The sequence below is a fragment of the Carcharhinus amblyrhynchos genome, chromosome 9 (genome assembly GCF_965287045.1).
Source record: "Carcharhinus amblyrhynchos chromosome 9, sCarAmb.v2.hapA, whole genome shotgun sequence".
In the NCBI taxonomy this organism is placed as follows: Eukaryota; Metazoa; Chordata; class Chondrichthyes; order Carcharhiniformes; family Carcharhinidae; genus Carcharhinus; species Carcharhinus amblyrhynchos.
In genome coordinates, this window is record NC_137332.1 from 10,984,286 (window position 1) to 11,002,699 (window position 18,414).

The following is an 18,414-nucleotide window of genomic DNA, read 5'->3' on the forward strand; positions in this document are numbered from 1 at the left end:
TTTAAAAGTTCCTATCAACTCTGTATCCAGCACCTTTTTTCATTCCGTGGGTTTCTGATTATCAGAACACACAACATCTTTATTCAAAAAACTCACCTTCCCTGTGGATCCTTACATTTTCTTAAATCTACATGCTCTCGTTACTGACCCTCCCTGCCAGTGGAAACAGCTTTACCGCCGCAGATTTCACAGAATCCTCCTACAATTCTGAACACTACATTAAATCCAAAGGTGTGCAGGTTAGGTTGATGCTAAATTGACCCCAGTGTCAGAGTGGATATGTGGCATTACAGGAATAGGGCCTGGGTGGGATTATGGTCGGTGCAGACTCGATGGGTCAAATGACTTCTTTCTGTATGGAAGAGATTCTATTAAAAAGTCCCACCCCTTAATCCTCTCTGCAGGGAAGGCAGTGGTTTTATGGTATTGTCACTGGACTAGTAATCCAGAGGTAAAGATAGAATACTGCAGATGCTGGAATCTGAAACAAAAACAGAAAATACTGGAGAAATGCAGGTCTGTGGAGAGAGAATAGACCCAACGTTTTGAGTCTGGATGACCCTTAGTCAGAGCTCCAGAGACCCACAGTATAGAATCATAGAACACTACAGTGCAGAAAGAGGCCCTTCGGCCCATTGAGTCTGCACTGACTGCAATCCCACCCTGGCACTACCCCATATCCCTGCACATTCACCCACTAATCCCTCTAACCTACACATCCCTAAACACTAAGGTGCAATTTCTTAGAATGGCCAATCAACCTAACCTGCACATCTTTGGACTGTGGGAGGAAACTGGAGCACCCAGAGGAAACCCACACAGACATGGGGAGAATGTGCAAATGTTCTCTGCTCTGGGGACCTGGGTTCAGATTCTAGCACAGCAGACAGTGAAATTCAAAATCTGGGCTTAAGAGTCAAATGATGGCCATGCAAACATTGTTTTTTCCTTATAACAACCAACAATGTCCTTTAGGGAAGGAAATCTGCTGTCCTTACCCAGTCTGGTCTACACGTGACTCCAGAGCCACAGGTGGTTAAAATGTTCAGTGGTGGGCAATAAAAGCTGGTCCAGGCAGCAACACCCACATCTCATGAACAAATACATAAAAAAATGCAACAATCTCTCACCCATTCACATAACAGTGTGGAGTCCTTTTCAATTATGGAAAAGGAAACAGTCAATCATCATCCTTCAAATGAAACTGATGTTACTGATTTTCTAACAGAATCAAAATCACAGGATACCTTAGCATCCCTACAGAGACCATTTGGCCCAACAAGACTCTTCAAAAGCACATCCCACTCAGGCCCACCTCTCCACCCTATCCCCATACATTTACCTTGGTCAATCCACCCAACACACATCTTTTGCGCTGAGGGGAAACTGGAGCACCCAGAGGAAACCCACACAGACACAGGGAGAATGTCTCTCTGTGGGGAGTGTGCACACAGTCACTTGAAAGAACCCAGATCCCTGGCACTGAGACACAGCAGTGCCAAGACTGCAATTTAGGAGTAATAACCCCTCACTGGTGCATGGAGGAGATTCCCCCACAAGTTTGGTGGGGTGGATCTGTAAATCTCAGGAAAATTAAGAGTTAGAGTAAAGCTTGTCAGAACTGCTCGTGAAAAATGGAAAAAAGATTAGGACATCGTGAACTGTCTCTTATTTTTCTGGGGATGGAGATTACTTTCCAGTTGGATGTTCCAGTGAAGTGAGTTTGCTGGGTGGAGGTGTGGTTTGTTGAAATATTGAACTGGACATTTGACACAGTGGCACAGACAGAGACAGAAGCATAGAGAGAGACACACACACAGGGGCACAGAGAGAGACACACATACACACAGCACAGAGAGAAACACATGGGGGCACAGAGAGACAGACAGAGACAGAGACACACACAAGGGCACTGAGACACACACATGGGGACAGAGAGACACATACAGGGACACAGACAGACACACACACACACACAGAGATACACACAGAGGGGAGCCCCCCCCCCCCCTTCCCCTGCTGTATCCCCTCTCTCTCCCCTCACCTGGTGGTCGATCAGACTGATGTATCCCTTGAGCAGAGGCAGTGGGGAGGGCTGCGGGCTCTTGTTGGTGGCTCTTCTCCTCCTGCCCTCTGCACTGAGCAGCACTAGCGGACCAACTCCGCGATCGCTGCCGGAGCTGTACAGGAGCAGCAATGTCCCACAAGTGGAAATGGCCAGAAACACTCCGAGCAGATGCCGCTGAATAAACAACAAGAACAAAACACAGACACGGAGAGAGAAAAATGCAATGTTAAAACAAAAGCGTGTTTAAAAAAATCCCCACTACTGTCACAGACAAGAGAATGCAAAGTGAGTTCAATTATTATTTTGTAAAAGTTGCATTCGTTAATTTAACTGCTTCTGCAATGCTGCAGTTAAAATTGGCAATTAGCACCCAAACTGCAAGTAACAAATAGTTAAGATGTTTCTCTGAATGTAAATGTGAATTACCAGCAGTGTCTTCATGTTGCTGCTTGGATCCTGGCTTATCATCTCTTTCCTTCTCTCTCTCTCTTTACCTGGACATCTTTACCAGCTCTGCTTTTCCACCCTGCTTCCCCATTCAGGCAGGGGATTCTGCAAAGGTTACCCTCGATGTGAGGGACATCATGCTTTTTTTTTCCCCCCTTCTCCCAGGCTGGGAATATCACATTGACTGCTCCTCTCTCGCTTTCTCTCCACCTTTTATACTGCAGACTCACTCAACCCTGTGGACTTGGGGAGTCGAGAGGACTCCGCGGGGTCCCAGTGCCCGACCTGTTCAAAGTGAGCTCCACCTAGACCCCACCATCCCACACCCCCCCCCACCCCGCCCCTCTCCCCCAGTATAAAAAGTTGAGGTACATCTCAACCTGCCTCCTCCCTTTCTCCCCACACACTGCACTGCTCCTGATCGCAGGCATTTCATAGAATTGTCGAATCCCCACAGAAGGAGGGCATTCGGCCCATCGAGTCTGCGCCAGCTCTCTGAAGAGCATTTCACACTAGACCTCCACACCTCACCCTGTCCCCGTAACCCCACACATTTACCGCACTAAACCGCACCCCCACCCAACCCACAAACACACCTTTGGACACTAATGCTGGAATGTTACTGGCACGGAACCCCCCCCAGAATCGGGGTGGGCAAGGCTCACAGAATGGCATTCTCCATTGGCCTTGTGCGGGATCTTATGACCCTCGGGCAGGCATGCCGTTAAAATTCCAGCATAAGGGGCAATTTAGCATGACCAATTCCACCTAACCTGCATATCATGGGACACTAAGGGGCAAATTAGCAAGGCCAATCCGTTCCACCTACACGTCTTTCGACTGTGGGAGAAAACCGGACCACCCAGTTTTCTGAAAAATAAATCTCACTAAACCCAAGACTCGGAGTTGGGACGTGAATCCTCTACCCCCACCCCCTCCCCGCCCCCCACAACTCCCACCCCAGCCTTGCACCCCCCCAAAGGCAAAGATACTCCCAGTCCTGCTGGGATATTCCCAGCACATTCTGCTTTTTTGTTTAAATTTGAAATTTCCCATCTTGCCCCTTTTGGTTTGATCGCTGAAGCGGGCGGGGGGAGAGACAACTCTCCGCCGTGGAAAACAAAAATAAGGGAAAATCATTTTGTTGCCACCGCAACGGTGGAGAATTTGATTTAACTTCAGCAGGAATCTTCAAAAGATTACCACTGGCTGCATTAGGAGATACTTTGCATTGCAAAACACCCCATTATATCAGCAATGTTACCAGAGGCTGCTGGAAGAGGTCACCAGGAGATGTGCAGACGTAATTAAAACAGGAATTGGTGGAATTTCTTCTAAATTATTCATTCGGGAGAGGTGGGCATCGCTGGCCCGGCCCAGATTTATTGCCCATCCCTAATTGCCCCTTCAGAAGTTGGTGGTTGAACCTGCTGCAGTCCGTATAAATGTCAGTGATGAAGGATCAATAGCCTCGAAACGTTAACTCTGTTTCTCTCTCCACGGGTGCTGCCAGGCCTGCTGAGATTTTCCACCACTTTCACTTTTGAATTCAGGTCTCCAGCATCTGCAGCATTTTTCTGATGTATAAATGCAAAATCTTTTCACTATCGCTAACCATGGCACCTCAGATCCTCCCCCGACTCCCCAACCTTCTATTCCCCTGTCTGCGCTCAAGGGAAAAGTAATGTCGGCATCAGTTCCTGGCCTAACAATGACAAAATGAAATGGGAATGAGTACAGGAGTGAGGAGGTCTTACTGCAGCTGTACAGGGCCTTGGTGAGGCCACGCCTGGAATATTGTGTGCAGTTTTGGTCTCCTGAACTAAGAAAGGATATAGATACCCGGGAGGGAGTGCAGTGAAGGTTCACTGATTTCTGGGATGACTGGATTGTCGTTTGAGGAGAGATTGGGTTGGCTGGGCCTGTATTTACTGGGGTTTAGAAGAATGTGAGGGAATCTCTTTTTTTTAATTCATTCGTGGGACATGGGTGTCGCTGGCTGGCCATCCCTAGTTGCCCTTGTAGGGCAGTTGAGAGACAACCACATTGCTGTGGCTCTGGAGTCACATGTAGGCCAGACCAAGTAAGGATGGCAGATTTCCTTCCCTAAAGAGCATTGGTGAACCAGATAGGTTTTTCCGACAATGGTTTCACGGTCGTCAGTAGATCCTTAATCCCAGATTTTTTTTTAATTGAATTCAAATTCCACCATCTGCCATGGTGGGATTCGAACCCGGGTCCTCAGAATATTAGCTTAGTTTTTGGTTTAATAGTCTAGTGATAATACCACTAGGCCATTGCCTCCCCCATTGAAAAGTATAAAATTCTGGCAGAGCTGGACTGACTGGATACAGGGATATTGCTTCCTCTGACTGGGAGGTCTAGAACCAGGGGTCACTTTCTTGGGATACGGGATAGACCATTTGGGACTGAGATGAGGAGAAACATCATCTGAACCTATGGAGGCCAAATCATAAGAACATAAGAACGTAAGAACATAAGAAATAGGAGCAGGAGTAGGCCATCTAGCCCTTCGAGCCTGCTCCGCCATTCAATAAGATCATGGTTGATCTGAAGTGGATCAGTTCCACTTTCCCGCTTTCTCCCCATAACCCTTCATTCCCTTGCCTATCAGAAACCTATCTACCTGTGACTTGAATATATTTAGCGAGGTAGCCTCCACCACATCAATGGGCAGAGAATTCCAGAGATTCACCACCCTTTGAGTGAAGAAGTTCCTCCTCAACTCCGTTCTAAACTGTCCCCCCCCCTTATCTTGAGGCTGTGCCCTCTAGTCCTACTGTCCTTTCTGAGCGGGAAGAATCTCTCTACCTCTACCCTATCCACCCCCTTCATTATCTTATAAATCGCTGAATATATTTAAGAAGGAAATAGATAGATTCCTAGTCTCTAAATCTAGTCTCTTACAAGGGGTGTGGGACAGTGTGGGAGTATGGTGTTGAGATAAGGGTCCAACCACACTGAACAGCAGAGCAGGCTCGAATGAGCTGATTGACCTACTCTTGCTCTGATTTCTTATGCTCCTAAAAGCGAAAGTGGGAGAAAGAATAAACCAAACTGATAACACGTGACCAAGCATCCCACAGGACAACAAATGCCCCATGTGCCATATTGTCTGCAGATCCCAAAACAGCCTCATCATCCACATTTGGATTCATGGAAGGTATTCAGAGAATGGCCTCCTTCTGCACTGTAGGGATTCTATGACTGCATGCTCTCTGAATCAAACCCGCCTCTCCAATGAAACATTGACTGGAGGGACTGCCTGCCTTCTCCGTGAACAGAGAAGATCCCATGGCATTAATTCAGAGCACAGCAGGGGTCTTCTCCCTGGTGGGATATTATCCCTCAATTTATATAATTGAAACAGGTTATCACTATCGTTATGCTGTTTGTGGAATCTTGCTGTGCGCAAAAATCTCGCAACATTTTTGACTTCATTTCACCGGATGTGAAGCCATTTTTGATGTTCTATAGAAGTGAAAGATGCTGTCTATCATAGAATTGCTACAGTGCAGAAGGTGGCCATTCGGCCCATCGAGTCTGCACCGACCACAATTCCATCCAGGCACCTTTCCCATAACCCCACATATTTACCCTGCTAGTCCCCTGACACTCGGGGCAATTTAGAATGGCCAATCCACCTAACCTGCACATCTTTGGACTGCGAGTGGAAATCAGAGCACCCGGAGAAACGCACACAGACACGGGGAGAATGTGCAAACTCCACACAGACAGTGACCTGAGGCCAGAATTGAACCCGGATCCCTGGCACTGTGAGGCAGCAGTTCTAACCGCTGTGCCACCGTGCCGCCCGTGTAGATGTAAGTTCAATCTTTAGTTCTTAAGATAGGGAGGGAGAAGTCTAAGGAAGGTGGCGAGGGAGAGGTTTGTCACCAGATTGTCCTCCTCAACTTGGATATGGTATTTTGGAAAAGGGTCTTGAAACTGAAGTTGTTATTTGAATATTGTGTGAAGTGGTAATTCACCAAAGCACACAGGATGAAATGGAGCGTTGTTAGAATCATAATTTTTGACAGTAGAAAAGAAGGCCATTCGGCCCATCATACCTATGCTAACACTTTGGAAGAGCTATCCAGGCATCATCTGTGGAGAGGGGAACAGAGTTATTGGGCAGATTATCCACTCTCTGCCCCTACCCTACCCCCCGCAGCAGGATCTTCTGATCCCATCACCGTCAACGGAGGTTCCTGTTGTTCACACCACCGCCACTGATGGGAATGGGAAATCTCGAGGGCAGAAGATCCAGCCCAACACCTCAGAGAGAAAGGAAGCGTCCTTTCTGGTTATGTCACAGCTTGGTCTGGGCTCCTGCTCTGCCCAAGACCCAAGGAACTACAAAAGTTCATGGATGTAGCCCAATCCATCACGCAAACCAGCCTCCCATCCATTGACTCAGTCTACACTTCCCGCTGCCTCAGAAAAGCAGCCAGTGTAATTAAGCACCCCATGAACCCCGGACATTCTCTCTTGCACCTTCTTCCGTCGGGAAAAAGATACAAAAGTCTGAGGTCACGTACCAACCGACTCAAGTACAGCTTCTTCCCTGCTGCTGTCAGACTTTTGAATGGACCTACCTCGCATTAAGTTGATCTTTCTCTACACCCTCGCTGTGACTGTGACACTACATTCTGCACTCTCTCCTTTCATTCTCTATGAACGGTATGTTTAGTCGGTATGGCACGCAAGAAGCAATACTTTTCACTATATGTTAATACATGTGACAATAATAAATCAAATCTGGTCGGTGACCTTTGATTGGAAGTGGGACAAGTTAGAAGTTTGGCAGGTTTTGAGATAGGGACAGACAGGATAAGGACAGGAGGAAGGTTGGTCTGTGATAGGCAGGAGAACCGGAGAGAGCAAATAGCAGACAATGACAATTCATCAAAGATCCTTAGATAGTGCCTTCCAAACCTATGACCACTTTCCTGTAGAAGGATAAGGGCAGCAGGTACATGGGAACATCACCGCGTGCAAGTTCCCCTCCAAGTTACTCACCATCCTGACTTGGAAACGTATCGCATTCCTTCGCACTTTCCCGAACAGCATTGTGGGCCAACCCACAGCACGTGGACAGCAGAGATTCAAGAAGGCAGCTTACCACCACTTTCTCAAGGGGCGACTAGAGGTGTCCGGCCAATGATGCCCATGTCCTGTGAATGAACATAAAAAAGACAAGATGGTCTGACGGGGTCAATGCCGGAGCAGGGAAATAAACAAAGAAACTAAAGATGTGCCCTGGGCAGGTGCACTGCTGACTAAAATCAAAAATAAGAGAAGAAAATGAAACATAGAAACAAAATGGTGGTGGGGGGACGGTGGAGGGGTGGGGGTGTGGCAGAGATTATGATCCAAAACTCGACGGGGAGTCTGAAAGGCTGTAACGTGCCCAATCTCAAGATAAGATGGTGTTCCTCCATCGTCATTGTAACAGAGCGGCGGATCGAAGACTGGGATGTCAGTGTGAGGGGCAAGGTGGAGAATTAAAATAACAGGTCACTGAAGGTCAGGGACATGTTTGTAGAGGCGTTCGACACATCAGTCACCCAATCTGTGTTTGGTCTTGGCAATGTAACATTCAGTAATATTCACGGGCCAAGTGCTGGCAAGTGGGATTAGGTGGGCAGGTCAGGGCCTTTCACATATCGATACAGGCTCGATGGGCCGAAGGGCCACTTCTGCACTGCAGCATTCTGTGATTTTGTGATCGAGTGTAGGAGAGACCACGTTGTCAGTACCAAATGCAGCATTCAGTTCAAAGGAGTGCGTGTAAAGCACTGCTCCACCCAGAAGGGTAGTTTGGTTGCTTGGACGATGAGGAGGGTGTTGGGGCAATGGAGGACTAGGCCAGGGTAGAACGGAGGGAATGGCCCCTCGGAGCCGTAACAGTGAGGGGAGGGGAGGATATTTGTGGTCACAATATCATGCTGGAGATGGCTGTAATGGCAGAAGATTTTCACCGTATAAAATTCTAACAGGATTAGACAGGGTAGGTTCAGAAAGAATGTTCCTGATGGTGGTGGAGTCTAGGGGTCATAGTTTGAGGATAAGGGCTAAACCTTTTAGAACTGAGCTGAGGAGAAATTTCTTCACCAGAGGGCAGTGAATGTGTGGCATTCACTACCACAGAATATAGTTGAGGCCTAAGAGTTGTGTGATTTCAAGAAGAAATTAGATATAGCTCTTGGGGCTAAAGGGAATCAAGGGATATGGAGGGGGGTGGGGTGATCAGAATATTGAATTAGATGACCAGTCATGATCAAAATGAATGGTGGAGCAGGCTTGAAGGGCTGAATGGCCTACTCCTGCTTCTAGTTTCTATGTAAGATGATCCATTGAACGCAAAGGCTGGTGGGGTGAAAGGTGAGTACAGGGAGACCTTCTTCATCATTCTGGGAGAGAGGGGAAGGGGTAAGAGTGTGGGAAATGGGTGGGACATGGATGTGGACTCTGTCAACCCCAGTGAGGGTCCCGTCAACTATAGTGAGGGTGAATCCTTGGTTGAGGAAGAAGAAACACGTATCAGAAGCAATAGGATGGAAGATTGCATCATCAGAACTGGGCACTGGGGAGAATAGAATGGAATCCTACCATGGGGTGTCGGGAATGAGGAAGTGTGGGCAACATGGCTGTGGGGTCACGGGCATTATAATGAAGCTTTGTGAATAGCCCAATCCAAAGAAATGGGAAGAGAGAAGGGAGGGAAGAATCAGGGGAGGAGAAGGATGAAATAGTTGCTGAAGTTTTCCACCTCAGAGGGAGAGGTGAACAAGGTAGAGAAACAGTCATCAGTGTCCCAGAAAACAGGAGGTGGGAGGGAGCCAGAATAGCACCAGAAGACAGAGTTCTCCCCATTCATCAATGACATTCTTTCCATCATAAGGTTCGAAGTGAGAATGTTGGCTGATGATGGCACAATGTTCAGCACCATTCGTGATTCTTCAGATACTGAAACAGTCTGTGCCATTGGCAGCAAGGCCTTGGCCTTCTCTGAAGCCTAATCGACGTGGATTGCTCGAGCTTGCTGCCCCCTTTTTTAATTATTTGGAGGGGCTGCTTCTCTACCTTTGGTTGCACTTCAGCCCCACACGCTCCTAATCTTCGCCCACCAGACGGGGATGATGGGGATGACAGGGGGGAGGTGCTGGGCATGAGGAGGGAGGTAGGCCATCTTGGTAATCCTGCTCCTGGACCTTCCGAGTCAGCCATTAATGAGTTCAGGCGGTCGAGGGGACGTCTGACCCGACTGCCTGGCCCTTTACCACAGCTACATTCGTCACTGTGTGGCCTTGCTGAGGCAGTGCCTGCTGGCACACCTAGGCCTTCCATGCCCATGGACATTGTGGAGGCTGGGGTACATCATCACCTCCCCCCCGGGAATGATATTTTAATTGGTTAAGTTTCCTTCTGAATTTTTTAATGACAGTCCTTGTTTAATTTAGTGAATTATTATCAAAAGCATATGCACCAAGATATTCAGACTATCCACCATCTACACAGTGCGAGTCAGGAGTGTGATGGAATACTTGCCTGGAAGAGTGCAGTTCCAACAACACTCAAGAAACTCAATGCCATCCAGGGCAGAGCAGCCCAGTTTGACTGGCATCTCATCCACCACCTCCAACATTCACTTCCTCTACAGTAGTAGCAGTGTGCACCGTCTCATAACACGTGTGTGTGCGTGCGTGTGCCTTCCAAACCTACCACAAGGGCAGCAGACACATGGGAACATCACCAGCTTCAAGTTCCCCTCCAAGTCACACCCCACCCTGACATGGAAATATATCACCGTTCCTTCACCGTCGCTGGATCAAAATCCTGCAACTCACTCCCTAGGTGCGCTACAGGTGTACCTACACCTCATGGACTGTAGCAGTTCAAAAAGACAGGTCACTGGCACCTTCACATCTAGGGTTGGGAAATAAATGTTCATCTACCCGGCAACACCCACATCCCATAAACAAATAAAAACACAAAAAAAAAAATCACACAAAGGGAGGCATAACTAGAGCCCATGTGGGTACCTGTTGTAACACTTTGAAGTTAGTTTAATAACTTTATTGAATATTGCTGCAAAGATACACACCGGAATTTTACTGCCCTGCTGCCATGGGAATCGGAGCAGGCGAGGAACAGACAATGGGAAAGCCCATTGATCTTGGGCGGGATTTTACAGTTTTGGGGCGAGTGAGGCCATAAAATCCCACCCACACACAGAACACACACGCACACACTCACAACACGCACACGCACACACACACACGCTCACAACACACATTCGTACGCATGCACGTGCGCACGCATGCACACACACATGCACACACGCACACACATACACCCGCATACACATACACGCACACACATACACACGCACACACATACACATACACGTGCACGCACACTCCCCGTGTCTGCATGGGTTTCCTCCGGCTGCTCAGTTACCTCCCACAGTCCGAAAGATGTGCAAGTTAGATGGATTGGCCATGCGAAATTCTCCCTCAGTGTACTTGAACAGACACCGGAGTGTGGTGAATTTCACAGTAACTTCATTGCAATGTTAATGTAAGTCTACTTGTGACACTAATAATAAACTTAAACTTAATCAACATGTCTTTCGGGCTGTGGGAGAATGGTTTTAAAAATATTCCTTTCCAGGAAAAGAGCAGAACAGAACCACAGCATCATTGGTGAGCTTAGCAGAATCTCACGGTGATTTCCACCACAGCAGAATGTTAGTGTGACAGGACTGGAAGAATTTATTAGGCTATATAAGCTGTACAAGGTTATGGTACATATATTTATTTATGGTGGTAGCACACCGGCAATAGCCACAGGGTCCACACTGAAGATGTTGGGGGAATTATTGTCTCTCCTCTCTGATACTGACTTCTGGCAGTTTCTTTTGCAATCTTTCTGTGATATTCAAATCCATCCTACAAAAATTCCACTGGACCTTAGCTGTAAAATATCACATAACATCCTAATGTTGAAAAAGACACTATTATAAATGCAAATTCCTCTTTCTTTTTAATGCTCTCACTGTGACCTCTCTCAATGTTCACAAAGGTTTAGAATCAGAGAATCCCTACGGTGCAGAAGGAGGCCATTCATCCTATCGAGCTTGCACCGACTACAATCCCACACAGCCCCTACCTTCATAATCCCTTGTATTTACCCTACTAATTACCCTGACACTGAGGGGCAACTTAGCATGGCCAATCCACCTAATCTGCACATCTTGGAGTGTGCGAGGAAACCGGAGCGCCTGGAGGAAACCCATGCAGACACAGGGAGAATGTGCAACCCCCACACAGACAGTGGCCCAAGCAGGGAATTGAACGCAGGTCCCTGGTGCTGTGGAGCAGCAGTGCTAACTGCTGTGCCACTGTGCCACCCAGCACTGCCTTTTTTGCTTCAGCAATCTATACTGTATGATTTGATTTGCTTTGTTATTGTCACATTTATTAACATATGGTGAAAAGTATTGTTTCTTGCACTTTATAGAGACAAAGCATACCATTTATAGAGGAGGAAATGAGTCAACTAAGCCAAGTGTTAGGTACAATACATAAAAGAACAAAAAACAAAGAAAATAACTGGACAAGAACAGGCCATTCAGCCCTCCAAGCCTGCGCCAACCATGCTGCCTGACTGAACTAAAACACCCTACCCTTCCAGGGACCATATCCCTCTATTTCCATTCTATTCATATATTTGTCAAGGCTCCCTTTAAAAGTCACTACCATATCTGCTTCCACTACCTTCCCCAGCAATAAGTTCCAGGCACCCACCCCTCCCTGTGTAAAAAAAATCTGCCTTGTGCATCTCCTTTAAACCTTGCCCCTCGCACCTTAAACCTATGCCCCCTAGTACTTGACTCATCCACCCTGGGAAAAAGCTTCTGACTATTCACTTGTCCATGCCTCTCATCATCTTGTAGACTTCTACCAGGTCTCCCCTCAATTTCCGTTGCTCCAGTGAGAACAAGCCAAGTTTCTCCAACCTCTCCTCACAGCTAATGCCCTCCATACCAGGCAACATCCTGGTAAATCTTTTCTGTGCCCTCTCCAAAGCCTTCACATCCTTCTGGTAGTGTGGCAACCAGAAAGGAACACTCTAAGATTCTAAAAAGCTGTAACATAACTTGTCAATTTTTAAACTCAAAGCCCCAGCTGATGAAGGCAAGCATGCCGTATGTCTCCTTGACTACTTTCTCCACCTGCATTGCCAGCCACTTTCAGTGACCTGTGTACCCGTACATCCTTTGTCTATCAATACTCTTAAGGTTTCTGCCATTTACTGTATATTTCCTATGATATTAGACCTTCCAAAATGCATTAGTTCACATTTGTCCAGATTGAACTCCATCTGCCATCTCTCTGCCCAAGTCTCCAACAGATCTATATCCTGCTGTATCATCTGTATGGTCCTAATCTCTATCCACAAATCCACGAACCTTTGTGTTGTCCTCAAACTTAGTAATCAAACCAGTTACATTTTCCTCCAAATCATTTATATATATTACAAAGAGCAAAGATCCCAGCACTGATCCCTGAGGAACACCACTTGTCACATCCCTTCGTTCAGAAACACACCCTTCCACTGCTACCCTCTGTCGTCTTTGATCAAGCCAGTTTTGTATCCACCTTGTGAGCTCACCTCTGATCCCATGCGACTTCACCTTCTGCACCAGTTTGCCATGAGGAACCTTGTCAAAGGCCTTACTGAAGTCTATGTGGACATCATCCATTGCCCTACCCTCATCAATCATCTTCGTCACTTCCTCGAAAAACTTGATCAAGTTCGTGAGACACAACCTCCCCTACACAAAACCATGTTGCTTCTCACTAATATGTCCATTTATTTCCAAGTGGGAATAAATCCTGTCTTGAAGAATCTTCTCCAATAATTTCCCTATCATTGACGTCAGGCTCACCAGCCTCTAGTTACTTAGATTATTCTTGCTACCCTTCTTAAAGAAAGGAACAACATTGGCTATTCTCCAATCCTCTGGGACCTCCCCTGTAGCCAGTGAGGATACAAAGATTTCTCTCAAGGCCCCAGTAATTACCTCTCTCAGTATTCTGGAGTGTATCCAATCAGGCCCTAGGGACTTGTTTACCTTAATGTTTCTCAAGAACCCTAATGTCTCCTCCTTTTTGATCTTGAGACGACTCAAACTATCTACACAGCCATTTCCAAATTCATCATCTATCAAGTTCTTCTCTTTGGTATTCATGGAATACATGCTATTCTTTTCTCTTTAAAAATATACAGAGAAACCTGTCTGTGTGTGTATCTTTCAGTAATAGCTCATAAACAGTTAAACATTTATTACCTTTGTTTAAAAAAAAACCCTGTTGTAGTCAAACAAGAGGCAGAGAAAGAGGAGATCAATTCCCTCCCTCCTCAGCTGATTGTACCAATGCCACATTTCCCTTCTACCTCACATTTCTCCACATTAGACACTGTCAAATCTTCTTCTGGAGCAAAGGGAGGGAGTGAGTGATGGTGCAGTTTGCAATCAGGCCCCATCTGGAGAGCTGAATTAGGCTTCACAGGAAGAATATATTGCCCTTGAAGTGGGTGCATAAACTCTGTTTGTATTTCCCTGATGGAAGAAGGTTAGGGAGTGATGTGATCATAGTGCTAAATTCATAGAATCCCTACAGTACAGAAGGATCCTTATGTCAGCGGTAGGGAAATATTTGGAGAGAATTCTTCAAGGTAGGATTTAGTCTCACTTGGAAATAAGTGGACGAATTAGTGAGAGGCAACATGGTTTTTTGAAGGGGAAGTCGTGTCTCACTAATTTGATCGTGTTTTTTGAAGATGATTGATGAGGGTAGGGCAGTGGATGTTGTCTACGTGGACTTCAGTAAAGCCTTTGATAAGGTCCCTCATGGCAGACTGGTGCAGAAGGTGAAGTCGCCTGGGATCAGAGGTGAACTGACAAGGTGGATATACAGAACTGGCATGGTCATAGAAGACAGAGGGTAGTAGTGGAAGGGTGTGTTTCTGAGTGGAGGGCTGTGACAAGTGATGTTCCTCCGGGATCAGTGCTGGGACCTCTGCTCTTTGTAATATATGTAAATGATTTGGAAAAAAATGTAACTGGTTTGATTAGTAAGTTTGCGGATGACACAAAGGTTGGTAGATTTGTGGATAGCGATGAGGACCATACAGATGATACAGCAGGACATAAATCAGTTGGAGGCTTGGGCGGAGAGATGGCAGATGGAGTTTAATCTGGACAAATGTGAGCTAATGCATTTTGGATGTTCTAATACAGATAGGAAATATACAGTAAATGGCAGAAACCTTAAGAGTATTGATAGGCAAAGGGTAGAAGTACACAGGTCACTGAAAGTGGCAACGCAGGTGGAGAAGGTAGTCAAGAAGGCATACGGCATGCTTACCTTCATTGGCTGGGGTATTGAGTTTAAAAATTGGCAAGTCATGTTGCAGCTTTATAGAACCTTAGTTAGGCCACACTTGGAATATAGTGTTCAATTCTGGTCGCTACATTACCAGAAAGATGTGGAAGCTTTGGAGAGGGTAAAGAAAAGATTTACCAGGATGTTGTCTGGTATAAAGGGCATTAACTATGAGGAGAGATTGGAGAAACTTGGTTTGTTCTCATTGGAACGACAGAGGTTGAGGGGTGACCTGATAGAAGTCTACAAGATTATGAGGGGCATGGACAGAGTGGATCATCAGAAGCTTTTTCCCAGGGTGGAAGAGTCAATTATTAGGGGCACAGGTTTAAGCTGTGAGGGGCAAGGTTTAAAGGAGATAAGGCAGATTTTTTACACAGAGGGTGCTGGGTGCCTGGAACTCGTTGCCGGGGGAGGTATTGGAAACAGATACAATAGTCAGTTTTAAGGGACGTCTGGACAAGTACATGAATAGGATGGGAACAGAGGGATATGGTCTCTGGATGGATCGGGTGTTTTAGTTCAGTCGGGCAGCATGATCAGTGCAGACTTGGAGGGCTGAAGGGCCTGTTCCTGTGCTGTAAGTTTCTTTTTTTTTGTTCTTTGAGGCCATTCGGCCCATCGAGCCTGCACCAACAACAAACCCACCCAGGCCCTCTCCCCGTAGCCACACATATTTACCATGCTAATCACCCTGACACCAAGGGGAAATTCAGCATGGAATCATATAATGCAGAAGAAGGCCATTCTGTCCATCGAGTCTGTGTCAACCACAATCCTACCAGCCTCCATCCCCATAACCCCATGCACTTATCTTAGCTTGTACCCCTGACACAAAGGGCAATTGAGCACGGCCAATCCACCTTACCTGTACATATTTGGAGTGTGGGAGGAAACCAGAGCACCCGCAGGAAACCTACGCAGGGGAGGATGTGCAAACTCCGCACAGACAGTGATCTGAGGGAAGGATTCGCTTTGATGAGGTTTCACTTTGTGAGTGAATTGTGAATAGCCACTATTTAGTTTCCTTCAAACTATTTATTCGGAACGACAAACATCCAAGAGAGGATGGCACGCACTTTGTCCTCTGGGCACTTTGATCCCTGTTCTGTGTTGCGCCCCATTGGAGCTTTTTGATCACCTGACCTTGATGTCAAGGTTTCATCATCATTATATTATTGTCTAATTAGCATTAACCATTAACTCTTTACTCTACAGGACTCAACAGGGTAGGTGGAGAAACTATCTCCTCTGGTGGCGGAACAGAAATTGGAAAGACATAATCTTATACTTAGAATTTGGTCATTTTGGAGGGAAATCAGGAGGCCCATTTTCACACAAAGGGTAGAACAAATCCGGAACTCACTGCATCATTCTGACTCAAGTTTGAGACTGAGGTTGACTTTTTTGGGGTAAAGTGTCAAGGGATACAGGGCTAAGGCAGGTAAATAGAATGGAGGTGCATACGTACAGACTATTGTATGAAGGAGTACATTAGACTCAATCCACATAAAGGGTTAATTGTAATAGGTGATGTTGTAGGTGGTGGTGTCTTCAGTGGTGCCAGTGGTGCTGGTGTTATTGTTGGTGGTGTTGTTGGCAGTTGTGTTAGTGGCAGTAGTTTTGGCACTGGTGTTGGGGTGACAGCGCATTGGTACTGGCGGTGTTATTGGTGCCAGTGTTGTCAGTGTTGTTGGCAGCAGCAACGGTGGGGTTGGTGGTGGCAATAGTGGTGGCCGTGGCAATGGCGATGAGAAGGGTGATAGTTCTGGAAGTGCTGGTAACAGTCCTGGTGGTTACAGTGCTGGTCGTGGTGACGGTGGCTTTGGTTGTTACAGTGGTGGTTGCAATGATGGTTGCAGCGGTGGCATTGATGGTGACAGTCTCACTGGACCAGTAATCCAGAGGCCCAGGCTCTGGGGACAACACTTGATGGATTGCTGGAATTTAAATGCAGTCAAGAACCATCTGAAATATTAAGCTTGTTTCAATCAATAATGCTGACCAATTAACTATCATTGTTTGTCATAAAAGCACATTTGTTTCACTTTCGGGAAGGAAATCTGTTGCCCCTACCTCGTCTGGCCTACATGTGCCTCCAGATCCATTGTTAAGTGTCTTAACTGCTCTCTGAAATGGCCAAGACTCACCGTTCAGCTCAGGATTGGGCAACAAAGTGCTGGCCTTTGTTTAGGCACATCCAAACGTGTCCAAATATGATTCGAAGAAATGTAGGTTAGGTGGATAGGCCATGCTAAATTGCCCCTTAGTGTCCAAAGATGTGTTGGCTAAGTGGATTGGCCAGTCGGTTTACCAGGATGTTGCCTGGTATGGAGGGGAGGTCCTATGAGGAGAGACTGAGGGATTTGAGGTTGTTTTCGTTAGAAAGAAGGCGGCTACGAGGGGACCTTATTGAAACATATAAGATGATTAGAGGTTTGGATAGGGTGGACAGTGATAGCCTTTTTCCTCGGATGGAGAAAGCTAGCACGAGGGGGCATAGCTTTAAATTAAGGGGTGGTAGTTATAGGACGGATGTCAGGGGTAGGTTCTTTACCCAGAGGGTGGTGAGGGATTGGAATGCCCTGCCTGCTGCAGTTGTAAATGCGCCTAGTTTGGGGGCATTTAAGAGATCCGTGGATAGGTTTATGGATGAAAAGGGATTGGTTTAGGTTAGAGGGTCATTGTTTTTTAACTGGTCGGCACAACATCGTGGGCCGAAGGGCCTGTTCTGCGCTGTAATGTTCTATGTTCTATGTTCTATGCTAAATTGCCCCTTAGTGTCCAAAGATGTGTTGGTTAAGTGGATTGGCCATGCTAAATTTCCATCTGGTGTTCAAAGATGTGCAGGTTAGGGAGATTAACTGGGTAAACACATGAGTTTCCGGGGATAGGACAGGAGGAGGAAATGGGCCTGGGTCCGATGTTCTGTTGGAGAGTTGGTGCAGACCCGATGGGTCAAGTGGTCTCCCCCTGCACTGTGAAGATTCTATGATTCTATGAGATTTCTATGATCAACAATCATCCTCACATCTTAGGAAAAAAATAAAAGCATTATGTCACTGAAGGAAGTGAAATAAATTCAGATGATCTGAATTTCTAGGAGGCAGTAAGATGGAAAGAAGTGAGTGAGAGAATGTTCTCACTGCCGTGAGTATGGCTGGGATTTTCCTCTCCTTCCATGTTTTGCGGTGATGAGAAGTGACGTACCGCTCGCTGGCGGAGGGATTTTATAGTTTCCCATTGAATGCACTCATCACTGTCGGCAAACCCGCAGCAGGGTGTGCTACAGCAAAATTGGAATGTTTTGCAGCTGGCAGTTTTCAGGATTATTGAAGCTGCTTCAACCCAACAAACAGACCAACCATGACTTAACTGAATGATGCAGCAGGGTCAAAGGGCTGAATGGTCTCCGGC

At 46.6% G+C, this 18,414-nt stretch overlaps 1 protein-coding gene across 1 annotated transcript in view; it reads right to left on the minus strand.

Moving 5' to 3' along the window:
• The window catches only part of st6galnac5a (ST6 (alpha-N-acetyl-neuraminyl-2,3-beta-galactosyl-1,3)-N-acetylgalactosaminide alpha-2,6-sialyltransferase 5a), a 61,358-nt gene extending 58,694 nt beyond the window's left edge, over nt 1–2,664 (minus strand). The window contains exons 1-2 of the mRNA XM_080195163.1: nt 2,495–2,664; nt 2,045–2,242 (exon numbers count right to left, since the gene is read on the minus strand). Coding sequence (XP_080051289.1) covers nt 2,045–2,242; nt 2,495–2,536 — 240 coding nt within the window. The 5' untranslated portion in view covers nt 2,537–2,664. The remainder of the gene's footprint in view (nt 1–2,044; nt 2,243–2,494) is intronic.
• Between the last annotated feature and the right edge of the window lie 15,750 nt (nt 2,665–18,414).